Here is a 17,975-nt window from a genome sequence, read left to right as displayed (position 1 = left end):
TTTCTTTGGCTGTGGCACTGGCATCCAGCCACACTTCATCAGGCATCATATTATCCACAGTTGAGGTCAGGGTGTGGATTTATTGGTCGTCTTTTTAAGGAAGTCATCATTTCCTTACGACCCAGGAGTCACTCTGACTAACTCTCGGTTTTCAGCACTGAAAGTGTTTAATCAGTTGACTTATTGATTAAAACCTTTCTATGCTTTGCTTCCTTGCCAAAAGAAAACTCCTTTAAATTTTGCATCTCCTGTTGTCTAAATTGAAGTCTGGATATAAATCAATCTCATTTGTAGCCCTCCTCTGTAAGCACCAGCTCTTCAGCAGGCATATTCAGCCTTTTCCTTTCTTCCCCTCCCTGTTTCTAGTGTGATCTAGGAGTCTCAGCCCACTTCTAACAGTGCATTATTCCAGCTCCATGGGCACACTTCTGGCTGAACATTTTCAAACCCTCCTGATATTTTTATGTCCAGAAAAATAATCCTGTATTACTCCAGACTGTAGCAAGGCAGGGAAAAGCAAAGAACAATGCATGCTTGAATTCTTGTAGATACTCGGAGGATGCAGAAGCAATAGTGATGTATGCAACAAATGTACAGGGGGATAGTGGTGGTCATGGGTCATGGTCATGGGTTTTTGAGATTGGGAATAGCTTACTGTTATAGGATGTGACTGGATGAATTGAAGAGACTGTGAGGTAGTAGCAGTATTACTTTTGCTGGCTCATGAAGTTAAGCTTCAGATTGTCTTCAATTAAATAATAACTAATAGTAACTCCTATAGGAACATGATCATGCTCACTTTTTTTTTCTGGTAACCATATCTTTCTGAAGCAATTCTGAATCTGAAACATTGTGTGGAAAACTGGAAGTGATTTTTTTTTTCTTCTTTTTTAAACTTCTGTTTGCAGAATTTTAGATCTGAGAACACTATTTTTTGTCAGTGGAGATGCATGAGGGAGGATTAAAGAGAATTGTTTCTCTTCTAATATGCTTGAAATATGAGTGTGGTTGGTTTGTTTTTTTTTCCCTCTGTGGAAACAGACTGGGAATGTACCTACAAAATCTAAGTCAGAGAGAAACAAGGTGACAGAGGGAATGCTTATAAATATAAAGAACTGTAAAGGGAGCAAAGAAGTGACTTTTATTTCTCTATTATTTCACTACAGTCTAAAAGCTAGATATTGCTTGCTTTTGCTCCATTAGGTTTTTCTTTTCCAGTTGTCAGTACACATGTTAGTTTCATAAAAGCTTGATGACTTTGCTAAGAGTCCTTCAGGGCCAGACACGCGACTGTCCATTTTACCACTGTTAAAATGAACCATATCTTCCATTTAGTTCTTATTGTTGAATAAGATTAAAATACCATGGAATGTGCATCTTGTGAAGATTAAGTAAAATCACTTAAAAAATACACCACATGTAGAAGTATTCGCCTGATTATGCAAATAGATATGCATTGTATTGCAACATTACTCACAAATTATAACTTATACTATGTGAAAATTGTAATTTTTTATTTCATAGGAGGAATGGTGGTGTAATATGCTTTTCGTGACTGACTCAGTGTTTTCTCCCTACAAAATCAAAAATCCTGTTTTTCTTTTACAACATGCTTGTACTGTTTCCACCTCTGCCCTTGAAATGGTAATGTCAGGTGCAAACAGCAGAAGTAATGGAGACATTTGCTTTAATCTAGTTTGTTGATCTACCAAAAGCAATTATCCTTTTACGTTTTGCTGGGGCTGAGCTGCCCTCTCTTGCTGTGATTAGTGCAGCCTGTTCCAGCCAAGCAAGCCAGGGAAGACACAATTGTGCTCAACTCTTGCAAACTGGCATAGGATTTTAGTGCCATAGCATCCTGAGGGAGCTGCACGTGCCTATCACTTTTCTCTGAAAGGCTCTTAGAGTTTAGACCTTCACTTTGTGTGGAGACAAGTGAGGACTGCACCATTGTCCTAACTTTCTGAATGCAAACAAGGGATTTGAAGTCCAGATTTGCATGTCTTCCATCTGCCCTCTCAGTGCAGGTTAGTCTGTTGCATTCCACGCATCTGATTCCCTGTCTTTCCAGAGAGTGCTATTTTTTGCTCAACATTGTGGTGATTTCTGTCCATAAAACTCTCCTGCGTTGTACCTGCTGCATTTTTACAAAACCAGGTGCCACTACAAGGTTTTGCAGTGCAGGTTACTTCAGAATCTCAGCTGTCAAGCTCTTACTTTGAGAGTCTCTTTCCTTGCTTGGACAATGTACTGAAGCATGAGTTACCTGGGCTGCACTGAGTAAAGAGGAGTTACCTTGGGCCACATATAAAACATATATTTAACATGTGTAAGTAACAAACTTATTTTATGTGTAAATATTAAAATATTTCTAAAGAGAGTGCAACAAACCCATAAAACTGGTAGAATATTTGACCTTGGATTTGTGAAACTCATGCATCAGTCTGGTTCAGTGGAAATGGCTGCAATTCTTTGTGAGTTTCAAGGTGCTTGTCTGAGATTTTTCATGAAACTTTGCCCTCCCTGCACTTCATCCTTGAAAACAGTTGTTCACGTGTGAATTTATGTATTACCAAGACCCAATGACATGAATAACATGTGATTGTGAACCAAGAGATATTTTTCTGTGGTGAAAGAGGGCTTGTAAAAGTCTATTAAAGTGACATGATCCAGTTTTTGAGTTGAATGTCTGATTGCAGCTCTGCACATTCCATTTGAAAATTTGCAGGGGAACATATGAACTGAAAATGGAGCTACAGATATACACAAAAAATGGATGTATTTTTTTTGGCAGTCTCAAAGTTAGCACAGCGGAAGTGCTATTTAGAAACATATTGCAAAACTAAATCAAAACATATTGCAAATAATTATTATCATCATTATAGTACATCTGTAATTCCTGTACTAGTCAGGAAAGACTACCAACTTGCCATTGAGTGCTTCACTTATTAGGAGCAGACTTGTTCTCCAGGCTTCATTGACTGAATCTCAAAACGTATTTAGTCTTTTCACTTCTATAGCTTTGAGTGGGAATGTTGCCCAGAGTGTGGAGGTGAGTGAATGGTGGGGAATACCAACTGAAAAAAACCTAGGTCACTCTTGACTGCAGAATTCTCTACAGAATTTAGTTTTCTTTTTTATGCTTTTCTGAATTGAAGAACAGTGACATTTTGGACATTTTGTTGGACTGTTCTAGTGAGTTCTTTTCAGAGGTGAAACATGAGGATAGATGGATCTTTGGTCTGACACTAAATGCATATATTACTTGAAAACTTTGTTGCTGATAAGCTTGCAAACAGTGGGTGTTGATACCTCCAGACATGAAAACACTTTGACAGAAAGTAGATTGCTAAAGGAAGTCTTCTGGTCTGAAAAGGGCCAAATTTTCCATAGAGTCAAACTGGTTTATTTTTGCGCTGTCCTGAGCTGATAATAGTTCTTTCTTTTGTGTTTTACAGTGAATAACCCTATACCTTCCAACTTGAAGTCAGAAGCTAAAAAGGCAGCTAAAATATTACGAGAGTTTACAGAAATAACTTCCAGAAATGGACCTGATAAAATCATACCTCGTGAGTAAAGAAAATGTTATGATTCAACTCAAACCTCCACTTCTCCCCTCTGTTGAAATCCATCTCTTTATTGATGCCCTCTGTTTTCACTGAGCGTTAACTCAGAGAGTAAAGAACTGGACTGTTGTAACTTCTCTGAAAATATTTTGGAAGTGAAGGTGTTCAGTTTGCTGGGTTCTAGGCAGACATTGCTTACTGAGAGAAACCTTTTGCATGTTTATAGCCAGCCACAGGAAGTTGTCTGCACAGGAAGGCCTCTCTTTGGGCTGTCTCACGTTCACCATGTGAATGTCCATTATTAAGGAGAACCTTGAATAGTAGCTGTAGTTTTCCAACATCTGTGTTTATTTACTTGAAGGAAGGAGATCAGAGTACGTTTCTACTTTGATAATGGTTAAATACATTTATGTACTTCTGTCCTCCTTATTTTTGCAATTGTTATTCTCTGTTTTGCCTAGGTATTGCTAGTTGTGGCTTTGAATTTATATCTATTATGTTCCAGAAGGCCTGTAATAAGACTTTAAGAATGATGACATTTTACTTGACAAAAACACTGTCTAATGATGTAAACTGATTAGACTGATGTGTGTCACTGTGATTTAAATTCAGACTTCACTTCTCCAAAACTCAGTAGAGCCATGAATATCAACTATTTACTGCCTTATTGCCTTGCTAAGGGTCCTCACACATAGTGTTCATGGCAATAAGCATGCTAATTCTGTATGAGCTAATCAGCGCACCCAGTTTTGTAGTTGACTGTGGAATGGAGGTGTCGTGATTAGTTCAGTTTTCTTTAAGGTTTTGCTTTAATTATTTGACTTCTGTGTATTCAAAATTGTTAAATGTAGAATTTTATTTTCCCTTACCTTTGAATTGTGACAAGGTTTTGAATAAATAATTTTGCTATTTCAGCCCATGTGATAGCTAAAGCCAAAGGCCTTGCAGTCTTGTCTGTTATCAAAGCTGGATTTTTGGTGACTGCTCGAGGTGGAAGTGGAATTGTATTAGCTCGTCTTCCTAATGGCAGTAAGTGGATATTTTTCTTCTTGTACTTTGTGGGAGAATTAAAAGCTTTAAAATACACACACACACGTATACACACACATGTATGCATGTGAAAATGTCCGACTAGAAAGCTGTTTTTGGAATGTTATACCTGCTTTTGACTGAATGCATTCAGTATCTTTGTAGAAAAGGATGAAATATGAAAACATATAGTTTGAAACTCATTAGGAAAATGAATTATGCTTAGTAATGCACAGCTGTATGCCAAATAATTTGTAACATATATGTTTGTTTAAATGAGGATTTGTGCGTCTTGGATTCTTTTTACAGGGATAAACTAGTGTCTTATGTGATTGCATTCTAGTTGTTATGAACATGGTTTTAAGTAGTTGTTAGTGATTTTGAACTGTAATAATTAGATGAGCATTTCTTGTAATGTGTGGTAATGCTTCTGTAATTTTTGTTTTGTTTGACAGCCTGGTCTGCTCCTTCTGCAATAGGAATTGCTGGCCTTGGTGGTGGATTTGAAATTGGAATTGAGGTATAATTTTGCATTTGAAGTACTTGTTTGATGACTTTTTTTTTTATTTGAAAAAGATGTAAATGTTGGTGAGATAGTGAGATCTGTTTTTCTGAGAAGATGAAAAAAAAAATCAACACTTTTTTAAGGTCCGCATATACAATCCAAATTGAATGTGGGGTTTTAATTCTATGAATTTAGTTGTTTGGAGAGATTTTAATGAAAATAAGTGATTTAATAGCTGTTTCCTTGATTTGTTAGAGCAGACAGATCTTCTCTCGTGGAGAAAATTCGAGTCAGTTAGAATTAACTGAAAGTATACTGTATTTAGCAGCTTATCAAATGCTTTGCTAAGGAGCACAAGGACTCCATCTAGCAATAAACAGTGAAAGTAATTGAAGGTATAGAATGCCAATACACATCATGCATTCCTTACTCAAACCATGATTCTTGACTTCACTCTTCAGTGTTAAAGCACCAAAACTGATGGTACTTACTCTGGAAGCTTCCTACAGAAAATAAATGATTTTCCATCCCGCAGAAACAGTTAAATGAGGAACTTTCAGCACGTCCAAGGAGGAGTCCTGTTGATCTGAACTCTGATTATCTGCTGCTACTACTTTTGTCTTATTCATCACAGCTTCTTCACCATTAGTTGTTGATACGTCTTCCTCTTTCCTTCCCTGCTTTCCTTCTATTTTCTCTGTTTAGCTTCTCTTCCACTGATTCCTAAATAAAATCAAATTTAACAGTGTGCTGCCAACAAGATCTTTTGCCATGGGAATTTTGCTTTCCATTAGAAGAATCCATGCAAAACTTGTCTGGGTGTAGATATGAGCCCCCATTATGTGCCACACAAGTAGCCAGCTCCTGTCAACTGGTCAGCTGGTATTCACACAATGAGTAACGGATAAGTATTTTTTTAATATCCAGATAGTTCAGTATGTGATCTTGGGTATTATTACTGTGCACTTTTTAAAAGATGCTGTGAATAAAAAATTAATAATTTTTGCAAGGGTTTTTCTGACTACAAGATCTAAACACATTGCAAAATACTGTTTGATGTGCCCAAGGGGGTTTTATTTTGTGTTTTCTCCTTTAGTGAAAATGAAACAGACTCATTAGATGTCTTGATTAATCTGTGGAAGTTTTCCTGTAATCATCTCCATCTGATATATGAGATAATATAGCCATTTACTGCTGATATTTACTAAAATTATTTAAATATACAAGATATTTCCAAGAAGACTTTTTTTCTTTTTTTTTTTTTTCCCTGAGTATTATGTGCTTCATTTGAAATTGTAGTCACTCCATTTAAAAATAGTTTCCTTATTTCTATTATGTAAAGTTAGAGGAGAAATTTAGAAGATAAATAGCTGAGCTGCTTAGGAGCCCAGATTCCAATTTCAGCAATGTTTTAGCAGTTTGTTCTTAAACCTTGCAGAAATTATTTGCATTTTATTCATACATCGTCGCGTTTGTACTTATGGGTGGTTTTAAACAACAAGAAATCACAGATTTCTCTAGTTGTTACATTAGCATAATGGTTTTCCAGGTGAAAATATTTGGTACTTCAAATTGAAGATCTATTTTAAAATTCTTGAAATTCTTTCCTTAAAGGTCTTCTCACAATAAATTCATTTAGCTTTAGCTGAATTCATGCTCTTTGTGGGTAAAAAGTGATAGCATCCTGATTCATCTTCAGTCTACATCGCTGGATGATTAAGAAACTGTTAATGTCAGACCTTTTGGGGTGGAGGTTATGAGAGGCTAATAACAAAGGCCTCCCTTACACTGTGTGTAATACTCATGGCTAACACTGTTTTGTAAATAATCTGATATTTCCTCTTGTATTCCCTGCTGTCACTGTTTGGAATTTGGGGTAAGTTGAAAAAAGTAAACAGAGCAGTCTACTTTGTTGAAATCTGAAACAGTCTGCTGTACTGGCTTTAACATCAAATTCACCTCTTTTTTTTTCTCTTTTTGTTTTAATACATATGTGTTTGACAAGCTTTCAGTTATGATACCATGATCTTTGAAGGAAAAGACTTGAAAGACTTTTTTTTTTTTCCTCTTCTAAAAAAATTATAGGATTGTTGTATTGTAACTTACAAAGAGAGTTATAGTTTTATGGTACTGATGACGAAAGTCATTACTGGGTTGTAGTTGAAGTTCTTCTGTCTCTACATTCTGTATCATAATCCAGATGGTGTTTAAAAAACTCTCATATTTTTCTCTTATATTTTGCATTTGTGTCTTTCAAAAATACCTTCTCTCTCCAACTATTTCCCTCAATAGTTTCTTGAAGAAACTGGCTACATCTCATAAATTGAAGTCTTACAGAATCCTGATTTTCTGTCAAGAAAAAACAGTTTTGTCGATTATAGGAAAAGCAGTATCCTTTCTGTTGTTCTCTTGTTTTTTTGTTCTATATTTCGGCAGATAAATAAGTAATTTTTGTTTATTATTTTTTCTTGCTGTTACTCAGTTACGAATTTTCTTAATCTGAGGTCTCTTCAGTTCTGAAAATGCCTTCAAAGTTATTTGCAAAAGCTTTATAAAATTAAAAGTCGTTAATAAGGAAATTTTGAATCAAAATCATGTTTCTAGTATAACCGTGTTTATTGCATTGAGTAAAAAATTGTGTAACAGGATTTTTCGCTTCCAAATATCTTGTAGAAAAAGAATTAATTTCATTCAGAAAATAATTTCTAAAGGATTATTTGCAAGAACGCAAGTAATTATCTGAGATGATGACAGATTCTAGATTGAATTAAAACCTTGATACATTTGGAGGTAGCTTTTCATATGGGGTAATAAATATTTTCACTGCTACTATCTACTTTCCCACTGAACAGATTTTGCTCCCATGCAGTTCAGACTTTCTTCTTAAAAAGCATGGTACTTTTGTTTGATGTTTTTATAGGTTTCAGACTTAGTAATAATATTGAATCATGAGAGAGCAGTAGAAGCTTTTGCCAAAGGAGGGAATCTTACACTGGGAGGAAATCTTACTGTGGCAATTGGACCTCTGGGGAGGTGAGAGTAAAATCTTTTCATAATATGGATGGATTCTAAATAGGGAAGACATTCTTTTCTTAAGCTATAAAAACATTTGCTTGGGTTTCTCTAATATCTCAAAAACAGTCTTTGCAAACCTCAGTGTTGACAGGTCCTTATTGTTTCTATAGTGTTATATAGTGGTACACTGTTTTAGTTATTTATTGCTTTTTAATGGTTGGGTTTTGTTGGTTTTTTGGTTTTTTTTGTTGGTTTTTTTTTTTGGTTTGGTTGTTTTTTTTTTGGTTTTTTTTTTTTTTTTTTTGCCTTCCATGATAAAGGCATTTATTGGTGGGAGGAAGGTTTACTCTTACTTTATAAGACATTGCTTGACTAGGCTCAATAAGGAGCAGATGTACTATAGCAAACTATTATTTTCACTTATCTATGGGCCTGTGCTTTGTTACCAGAGATCTGCCTGGCAGTAAGTAAAAAAAAAAAAAATACACCAAGTAATTACTTTTAAAGCTTAAGTGATTAAGCTAGCCTACTATGAAGGATGAGTTGATATAATCACAGAATAATTTAATTTGGAAGGGACCTCCGGAGATCTCTAGTCCAGCCTCCTGCTCAAAGCAAGGTTTGTTATGACTGCAGATCAGGTTGCTCATGATCATGAAAACCTCTGCTTAGCCTCTCTGGGCCATATGTTCCACTACTCAGTGAAAAGTTATGTTATACATCCAGTCAAAGCATTTCTTGCTTCAGTTGACGACCATTACATCTTGTCCCTCCACCGTGCACCACTTGAAGAGCCTGGCATCATATTCATAATTGCCTTAATTGGAAGGGTGCTGATAGGTCCCCTTTTAAGATTTTTCATTCACTGTCTCACCAAGCCCAGTTGCCTCAGCTTCTTCTCTTGGAATATGTCCCTCCTTATACCTTTGTTTTTATGATAAAAGTTTTGCTGATGTTTTGTCATTTTGTCTAACAAAATAAACGGATGATGCTTGCTCCTCTGATGACCAAGGGAGGCCTGTGAATGTCATCTGTGTTGCCGGGTGTTTGGTATGCTGTCCTGCATACAAAGTGATGGACCTAGACTGTATAGAGAAAAGTTACATCATGAAACCTCATGAAATTAAACAAGGACAAGGGTTGAGTCCTGCACCTTGGGTAGGTGAGTCCTCAGCAATTGTATAGACGGGGCCTGCCAGACTGAGTAGCCAACCTACTGGAAAGGCGCTGGCATCCTGATGGACAGTAGGTTTAGTCAATAGTGCGTCATGACAGCAAAGATGTCTAACAGCGTGGGAGATGCATAAACTGAATTGTAATCAGAAGATGAGGAAAGTGATTATTTCCCTTTCAGTTGGTTGTTCATAGCTTGTGCCTAGAATATCATGTCTAATTTTGGCCCTACAGCACAAGAAAGATCTGTGTAACCTTGAGTGCTTCCAATGAAGAGATACTAAGATGGTAAGAGACGTGGAGCATGTGAACTGTGAGGCTAAGGAAGCTTGACATATTCAGCCTGGAGGAAAGAAGCCTTTGGGACACCTAGCTGCAGCCTTCCAATACTTCTGATGCTTTGTGCATCTTAAAATCAAGGAAGATAGATTTCCTGGTTACGACAAATGCAATCACGACTTTTTAAACATAATCTGTGTGCAATGATTAAAGTACTGACTAAAGAAGAAAACAGTGAGGTGATTCTGTCTCTGAATGCATAAATGGCCACAAGAAAAAGGGAAGGAATTAAAAAGTTCCTTCTGCAAGTTGTAGATGAGGCAAAAACTAGTTAGATTATTGTGATATAAAGGATTTCTTTAGAGCTAAGAAAAAAATTTAAGCAGTATCAAATCTGTCTATGGAAAATTTGGAATTTGCTATTGGAAGAATATTTCAGAAAAGCAACTAGCAGGAGTTTTGTATCTATATTATTGTTCTGGCTTGGAAATTTTGAATCATCTTCTGAAACCATTGTGTTTGGTTTAGTTAGTTTTTTCAGACTTCTGAATGCAAGAGGAGGTCTAATATAGAGTATTCATATGAGATGACATTATTCTGTGCTTCAGAGGAAACCTTATTACCAAAAATAATTACTTTGTCCTGGCTTCTGTCTGAAATGAAAACTGAAGGTGAATTTTAAGTTTGACTTAGTTAAGCATATTCAGTAGAGCATTTATGAACAGAAAAAAAAAAATAAAAAAAATGTGATACTTAAAGACCTTTACTGTTCATAGAATCATAGAATGGCCTGGGTTGAAAGGAACCACATCTAGTTTCAACCCCCTGCTGTGTGCAGGGTCATCAACCACCAGACCAGGCTGCCCAGAGCCACATCCAGCCCTGCCTTGAATGCCTCCAAGGATGGGGCATTCACAACCTCCTTGGGCAACCTGTTCCAGTGTGTCACCACCCTCTGGGTGAAAAACTTCCTCCTAATGTCTAACCTAAACCTCTGTCTTAATGTGAAACCATTTCCCCTTGTCCTGTCACACTCCACATATGCTAACAGTTGTTATGTTGTAAAGCCGAATTGAAGACTATGAAGTTTTTTTTTCTTTCCAGAAATTTAGAAGGGGATGTTGCACTGAGAAGCTCTGCTGCTGTGTATACGTATTGCAAATCTCGAGGACTGTTTGCAGGCGTATCTCTGGAAGGAACCTGTTTAATCGAAAGGAAAGAAACCAATCGCAAGTAAGTTCTCCCTGAATCTAGAGGATTCAATAAAGGAATAGTGATGTGATGAAATGGGATAATTTCAATTGTAGAAAAAGAGCTTGTTGTGGAGAACGTTCCATACTGAATTCAGGGTTTTTTCAATGGCAAGTGTTTCTTCAATTTAGATGACAGGTATTATCTAAGTACATATTTAGAAGCTAAGTGTTAAAAGACTTGGTGTTCTAGAATATAGTTATAGAGATATTTGCTATATAATAAGAAATATCCTTTAAGATCACTTGAAACAAACCAAGTAAACAACAAAAAAGTATGTTTTAGATATTACTGAACTTGAGAGAACAGTTTTTGAAGTGCTACTTTTGATGTGCAGCTTATTAAATTTAAAGTACTTAAGGTGCCTCTGAGTAGGAGGATATATTTGAAATGCTTTTACTATGCTACAGACCCTAACATGTCAACCAAATAATTCTAAGAATTAAAATACAGTAATTGTGAGATTTCTATTGCACTGTATATTCTATATTTATAAAAACTTCAATTCTGCTTATAGGAACAGAACTACTAAGATTTTTACTGACAGCAAATCAGTTACTTCCAGCTATCTCCTGTCATAAAATTGCCATTCCATTGCATCATTAAGGAATCTCTTAAAACATTTTTGTCACAGTTTTGTAATTTTTTAATTTTGCTATCAGTATTCCACATCATAACATCATACAAAACCATGACAATTTTGTAGAATTAATGTGTATTTCTTCAGTCTATTGTGTGATAGGCTTTCAAATGGTCTGGCTGATGCACACTATGTGACAAGTAACAAAATATAACTGGTGAAGAACATTTTGAAATGAAGTGGTGGTCGGCATCTAAGGTGGTTGCAGTTATTCACCATTCAAAATTTATCACTGGTTATGACACTTGAAAATTGCTGGTCAGTAGGAAAACTCTAGAGAGGAAACACTTTCACAAGCTGGACTTACCTAGACACTGAAATATAATGTTGATCAAATGCCTGACATCTTTTCTTTGATATCAGGTTTTATGGGCAAGATATACGTGCTAGTGCCATCTTGTTGGGTGATGTGCCTTTTCCTGCTCAAGCAGAAGATCTTTATGAAACTCTAGCATCCTTCACTGAAGTATATGAAAATGAAGAGCAAAGAAATAATCCAGGAAAAACTGTAAGGGGACAAGGAAGGTTTTGTGCAACTCTTTCTCACAGACTTTTTCCTCTTTGTAAACTGTTTACAGTCAAAGGTAATGGTAATCTTGGTGTTGTGGCATTCACAAGATCTCTGTTGGATGCTTATAAACGTAGCACATAGCTGATAACTCGCAGAATCATCACAGAACCATAGAACGGTTTGGGTAGAAAGGGGCTTTAAAGATCATCTTGTTCCAACTACCCTGCTATGGGCAGGAATGCCTTCCTGTGTTTGATGTATCCATTCAAACTTTTCTGTGTTCCACTGGTGAGATTTTCTGGACAAGAATGATGCAGGTTTGGCTTTGTATCATCTAGAAAAACAACACATGGCTGCCTTTATGAACAACACATAATCAGATCTGGAGATGATGTTGAAGTTTCTTCAAGCTATTCGTAATCAAGTAAATAATGGGCATATTAGATTTGATGTGAATTTTATTTATTTATTTATTTATTTTTACTTCCATTCAGTCACATTTAAAATAATATTGAGAACTATGGAAGATTTTTATTCAGCTGTTATATTTATATAATTTAGTTTCATCTTTTTAAAACCCACAGTGAATTTCTCTGTAGTCATGTGTATGTCACTAGTTCTTTAGTGTTCTTGTTGTGTTAATACAATTTCAGAGGAGATGATAATTTTCAGTGTAACTTGGCACACTTTTAGACTATGAAGTTAAAATCTATTTCCATTTTGATGAAACTTGTTTTAAAAATGTGTACATCTTAGGTAAATGACCCACCTGGTAGACCATCGAGACCCGAACCACATAAACCTTCTGTTAGGCCAACACCACCAGGTTAGAGAATATTTTGATAATGATTAATTTACTTCTATATAGAAGTAGAAAGTTAAGACTAATCAGCATTACGCAGTTATCATAATAGTAACTCTATATATAATAATGTGTTTTGTATTTGTTTCAATTGCCCTGAGCAATGAAGAGTAAAGGGGTTTTTATTTCTTTGTGTTATATTAACAAATTTTTCTCTGTGTCATATTTTCTGTAGAAGTTTGTTTAGTTACAAAAACAAATAGTTGTTCACAGAAAGCATACTTAATTATTAGATGTGTAGAGTGTCCGTGGCTCAATGGTGTTTCTTAAGTAAAAAGTCCTGGTTCTAACAGAAACAATTAGTCCTGCTTCTAGAAATTTCTGGCTTCTAAAATATTAGTTCTCCTTTATGTTGTCACGTCTTTAAGTAAGCAGTTCTTACAGTTGAATGGGGAAAGTTTTGACTCTATTAACAGTTTGTCTACCAATATATTCACATTGAATACAAGTCAGTATGCAGTTTTGTTGCTAACTTGATTTATTCCAGTGGATGTAAGACAGGATTTAAGACAAATTCCTCATTTCTTTGTCCTGTGTATAGATAGATCCTTAGATAACTGCAGTAATTTCTGAGCATGTCTTAGAGAACTTGTGTATGAAGTATAGCAATATATGTTGATGTATCATATAACTTGCTGCTTAAATTTCTCTTTCAGCTAAAAAGAACTCAAACAAGCTTTATCCTGAACTTCCAAGTGATTATGCCTCTCTGAGTAAGTACTGAGCTACACATTTTATTAGTGTGTATTGGCAGTATATATATATAGTCTATATTAGCAATATGAAGTCTGAAATGTCCTGAAAGTACTTTGGAAGACATCTATCAACGTTTGCCCATTTCTTTATTATCCATGAGTTAAAATGATATTTCGTTGCATATGGTCTAATGAAAATATTTCATTAACGTGTATCTTATTCCTTGGCTTTATATTCCAACAAAAATAAGTCTTACAGAAAAAGTTAGTTTGTTTTATTCAATGACACTGAAAAATACATTGAAAATAGCAAAGCTATTTTACACTGCCACCTAACTGAAGTGATAAAGAAAGCTGATATAACAAGTTTGTGCCTAAACTCTTATGCAAGGTAATATAACTCCTGTTTTAATTAAGATGCACTTCCACAGGTCATGTATGATTATGCTTGCATAAACATAATTTCTCTTGCAGTTATAGTCCTTGAGGTTTTGTGAGATATCTCTGTATTATACCAAAGAGCTATTACTTGTTCATTGTTGTGTTTTAGCTCTCTTAACTTTAAAGCAGGAACAGTCTGAGCTCTAACAGAGAATCTTACTCTGTAGTATTTGCGGTGTAACTCTTTTGGTGCCCATCAACTGGAAACTTGTGATTCATTAGGAAAAATGTTATGACTGAACTGGTTATGTTCATGTAGATGCCATAGTGGTCTCTCACATCAAAAATCCCATCTTGCTTGGAGAGAAGACTATTAACCATTTGAAAGTCCATGAGACAATTGCTTGATAGAATATATTGTCCTGTTAATAAATAAATGTTTTTGGTTTTGTGCTGGGATAAAAACCAAGGCTGAGACATTCAGTATTACAACTATGTGTGTGTGTGTGTGTATGTGGGTATGTACATGTTTTCACATATTTCATACACCAACAGAAAATAAAGTGAAACAATTTCCTTTTTACTTAATTAAACTGGATAATTGATCACAGAAGATTCTAAGTCAGGCAGTGTTGTCACTTAACACAGTGCTTATCCTTTCTTGTCTGAAGGCCAAAATCTAGATTGTATTATTTAATCCCTCAATTCATGTAATTACAGATCTTTCATTAAAAATGAGGTCAATTATGTGTTACTGTCTTCATAATCTTCCCTCCTATATATTCTCCATACATGCTATTGGAGTATGTATGTGTTGATGGGACTGACATAGCAGGAACTTAGGCTGAGCCATTGATTTATTTCTGCAAATCCTTAAAATCCTTCAGAGAACAAAAATTTTCTATCATGCTGTAAAACTTTTCCTAGGGAAAAAAAAAAAAAGATGTTTTTCCTAGGAAAAGAATACTCAGTTGCTGACATCCAGATGAAAAGAAAAAATGGTCTTCTGGCCAACAAAATGGAAGAGTTCATAGAACTAATCTTTAGGAAGCTTCACTGTAGGTATATTAGCTAGTTCAGGGTTAGGTTTTGATAATGAGCAACAGACTTCTCTGTGTTGTGATATAGTAAGGGAGGTGCCTTCTCATTTTTCCTTTTTGGGGTTAGGGAAGAGGGTGGCGATGTAGGGTGTGCTGGTGAGAAATTTTGTCTTTTCAACAGTTACGAAAGTGGAAGAAAGGCTGAAACATTCATCCATCTCATTAAATTTAAGAGGAGCTAGACTTTCAGCTCAGACATTTTTAATTATATTTTATGTAGTTCTGAATTATCTAAAAAGGTTGTATTACATTGCTTATTTCAAATGCAAGAAGAATGTTAGATGAAAAACATGTTTTTTCTAAACTGATAGTGTGATACTTGACTGAGATGCAAGTAGAATGTTTTCATGTAACTTAATAACACTTAAGTTAATGCATTTAGTTGGAAAATGAGATTCAGAAACTCTTTAAAATTTTCTGTGCACTTGGAAATATCATACATTTTATTTTAAAAGGAATAATAATTTGCAGAAACCTCTTGCAGTTCTGGAAAAAGCCACGGCTGAGATTGTGATTCAGTGGATTAAAGTTTTTACAGAAGTTGAAGAATAGAGACGTGGCTTTTATTTTGTTTTTATTGTTTGGGGTGTGTTTGGGTTTGTTGTTTTTCTTTTAAACTGTTCTACTAAATTAGATTTGGTCATGTCTATGAAAGAAAGTTCATTACTCCTACCCTTACAGCATAAGGAACTTCTAACTTAAGTTACTGCTTGTCCCACGTTTGTTACATACGAATAGTAAAAGGTCTGACTGGTCCATCCACCTTTTATAAGCATGATGTAGCTTAGGTTATCTGGTTATGAATGGATAGAAGATTTCTGTAGAGTTCTGTACCATGTCTGTAATCTAAGTGACTCATGGCACTTGTGTGTTGTAGAATCAGGATACAAATTATTTTACAATGACTTTATTTTTTATTTTTTTAAGAAACTTAAGGTTGTTAGCTTGTCACACTTGAATGATATCTAATACTAGATGTTAGATTCTTTTTATAGTGCATTGTTTGTTCATTATTTCTATTTGGCTTTATGCCACGTAACAGCAGGCAATCAAAACTGTAAATGGTTTCTTACTTTATCTGGCTGTCATCCAAAAGGGTTGCTGAATACTATACAATTCTGAAAACTTTGCAGCCATTTCCAACTGAACTGGTAGAAGCAGGAAATTTTGGCGAGAACTAAATAATTAACAGGCAATTTGTTCAGGATCAGAAGTCAGTATTTTTTGTCACTTTTTCTTCATCTCGGCTAATCTGAAACAAAGACTGATTCACATGTATGGAAGAAAATCACTTAAATTGGCCAAGATGCTGAAACAATCAGGAAACTATTGAGAAACTATAGGACTCAGAAATGAGAGCATTAGTTCATTTTCCTTAAGACAACAACAAAAACCTTCTAAACACCATTCCTTCACTGTTCTTTTGTAGTATATAAGTTAGTATGAAACAGTTCAGAGGGTGAATTCTCTGACCTTCAGAATGCATACTTGCTTAGCATTTTGTTCTGCCTGTTCTCAGTAACGTGTTCCCTTTCAGGAATGTTTATGAACAGTGGGTTTCTTGTTGCAGTGCTTTAAGAATATAGATTTTTTTTCTACTAACAAAAGTGCATCTATTTTTAACAGAATAATTATTTCACCATAATTAGGGAAAAGCAATTATACAGTTTACATCTTTCAAGTAGTCGTGATTTGCTTAAAAAAAAATCATGAAAGCTTGTGCTCATATATCCTAAGTGATTTGGTTCATTGGTGGTTTTGTTTGTTTTGTTTGGTTGATGGTACTTTTGTTGCTGTTCTTTAACATTTCTCTCAGACACACTGGCTTTCTTACCTGTCAAGTGAGAATTCTAAGAAAGACTTTTATGCTCCATTAAGCATATTTTGTCAGGGAAACTGCAAACATCAAGGAATTTACGAATTTATTTGTTTTATTTGCCTATTGTGGCCTTTTCTGTGGCCAGTTACACATATGGTCATTAAGCCAAATGAGTTCAGAGTTAACAGAATGCCTCTGAGATACAAAGCTTCGCAAAATCTGTTCTGCAGCTCTCTGAGCACAATATCATTTTTTTTCATGTGATCTCCTGTTTTACCTGCTGTACTTGGATGCATGCTCTACAGTTCAGTTTCTGTCTCACTTAAAATCTTGTCATTTTGTGTGCGTCCTGCTCTGTAGGATGATGTTAAAATGCAGGAAGGAGATAATACAGTGGAACTGTGACAACATTCTAGACGTGTCTACATTAGTACCTCTATTTATGTGTATTGCTGAGTTCTGTATAGTGTAGAGAAACAATTTAGAGCTTCTGAAAGAGAGCATCACTGTCACCATGTTTGCAACTTCAAAACAGGCTTACTTTGCTGATTGTGTATTGAAGCAATGTCTTTTTTTTATGTGATAGTCTTCTCTTTGAATTAACAAAACTAGCAGCAGCTCACATACAACTAGAAATCTGTCATGTAACTATTTATATCAGTTACAAACTTCCACACTTAAAAATCCACAGATTTAAAAACAAACAGACAAACAAAGAAAAAACCTGACAGCTACAACACAAGAAAAATGTGTGACCAAGTCCTTTGGCTTGGATGATTTTATTGTAAAACTAAATACCTCAAAGTGAAAGTGGTATCTCCAGTTTTGATGATAATAAAATTCAAGTATCTCTCTTGTCTCCAGTTCATTTTTCTATGTGTAATATCTGAATTTGTTATTTTCTTGTACTGCTGGAAGAGCTCAGAGTAACAGATATTTGTTTCAGACATTTTTTTGCATAGTGGAATATGTAATATCTGTCATAAGTTCATGTTTACTAGGTCAGTAGACAATGTCATGAAGGCCCAACCCACTGGAAATTATCTGTGGTAATCTTTTCTTTTTCTTTTTCACTCTTAAGACATTTAGCTAAACTTGGTCTATTTTTTTCTCTTTTCCTCATGGCAAGGCTTGTGACATGTTTATATT

General features: G+C 35.2%; 1 protein-coding gene across 1 annotated transcript in view; it reads left to right on the top strand.

Annotated features, from left to right (window-relative positions):
• The window catches only part of SH3YL1 (SH3 and SYLF domain containing 1), a 38,406-nt gene that overhangs the window by 6,807 nt on the left and 13,624 nt on the right, over positions 1-17,975 (top strand). The window contains exons 2-9 of the mRNA XM_015859304.3: positions 3,459-3,569; positions 4,482-4,595; positions 5,051-5,115; positions 8,021-8,133; positions 10,672-10,800; positions 11,822-11,966; positions 12,726-12,795; positions 13,488-13,544. Of these exons, the coding sequence (XP_015714790.2) occupies positions 3,459-3,569; positions 4,482-4,595; positions 5,051-5,115; positions 8,021-8,133; positions 10,672-10,800; positions 11,822-11,966; positions 12,726-12,795; positions 13,488-13,544 (804 nt within the window). The remainder of the gene's footprint in view (positions 1-3,458; positions 3,570-4,481; positions 4,596-5,050; positions 5,116-8,020; positions 8,134-10,671; positions 10,801-11,821; positions 11,967-12,725; positions 12,796-13,487; positions 13,545-17,975) is intronic.

Source organism: Coturnix japonica, chromosome 3, assembly GCF_054131305.1.
Source record: "Coturnix japonica strain WE chromosome 3, WE-NBRP24, whole genome shotgun sequence".
Lineage (NCBI taxonomy): Eukaryota > Metazoa > Chordata > Aves > Galliformes > Phasianidae > Coturnix > Coturnix japonica.
This window is presented reverse-complemented; position numbering and strand designations above follow the sequence as displayed.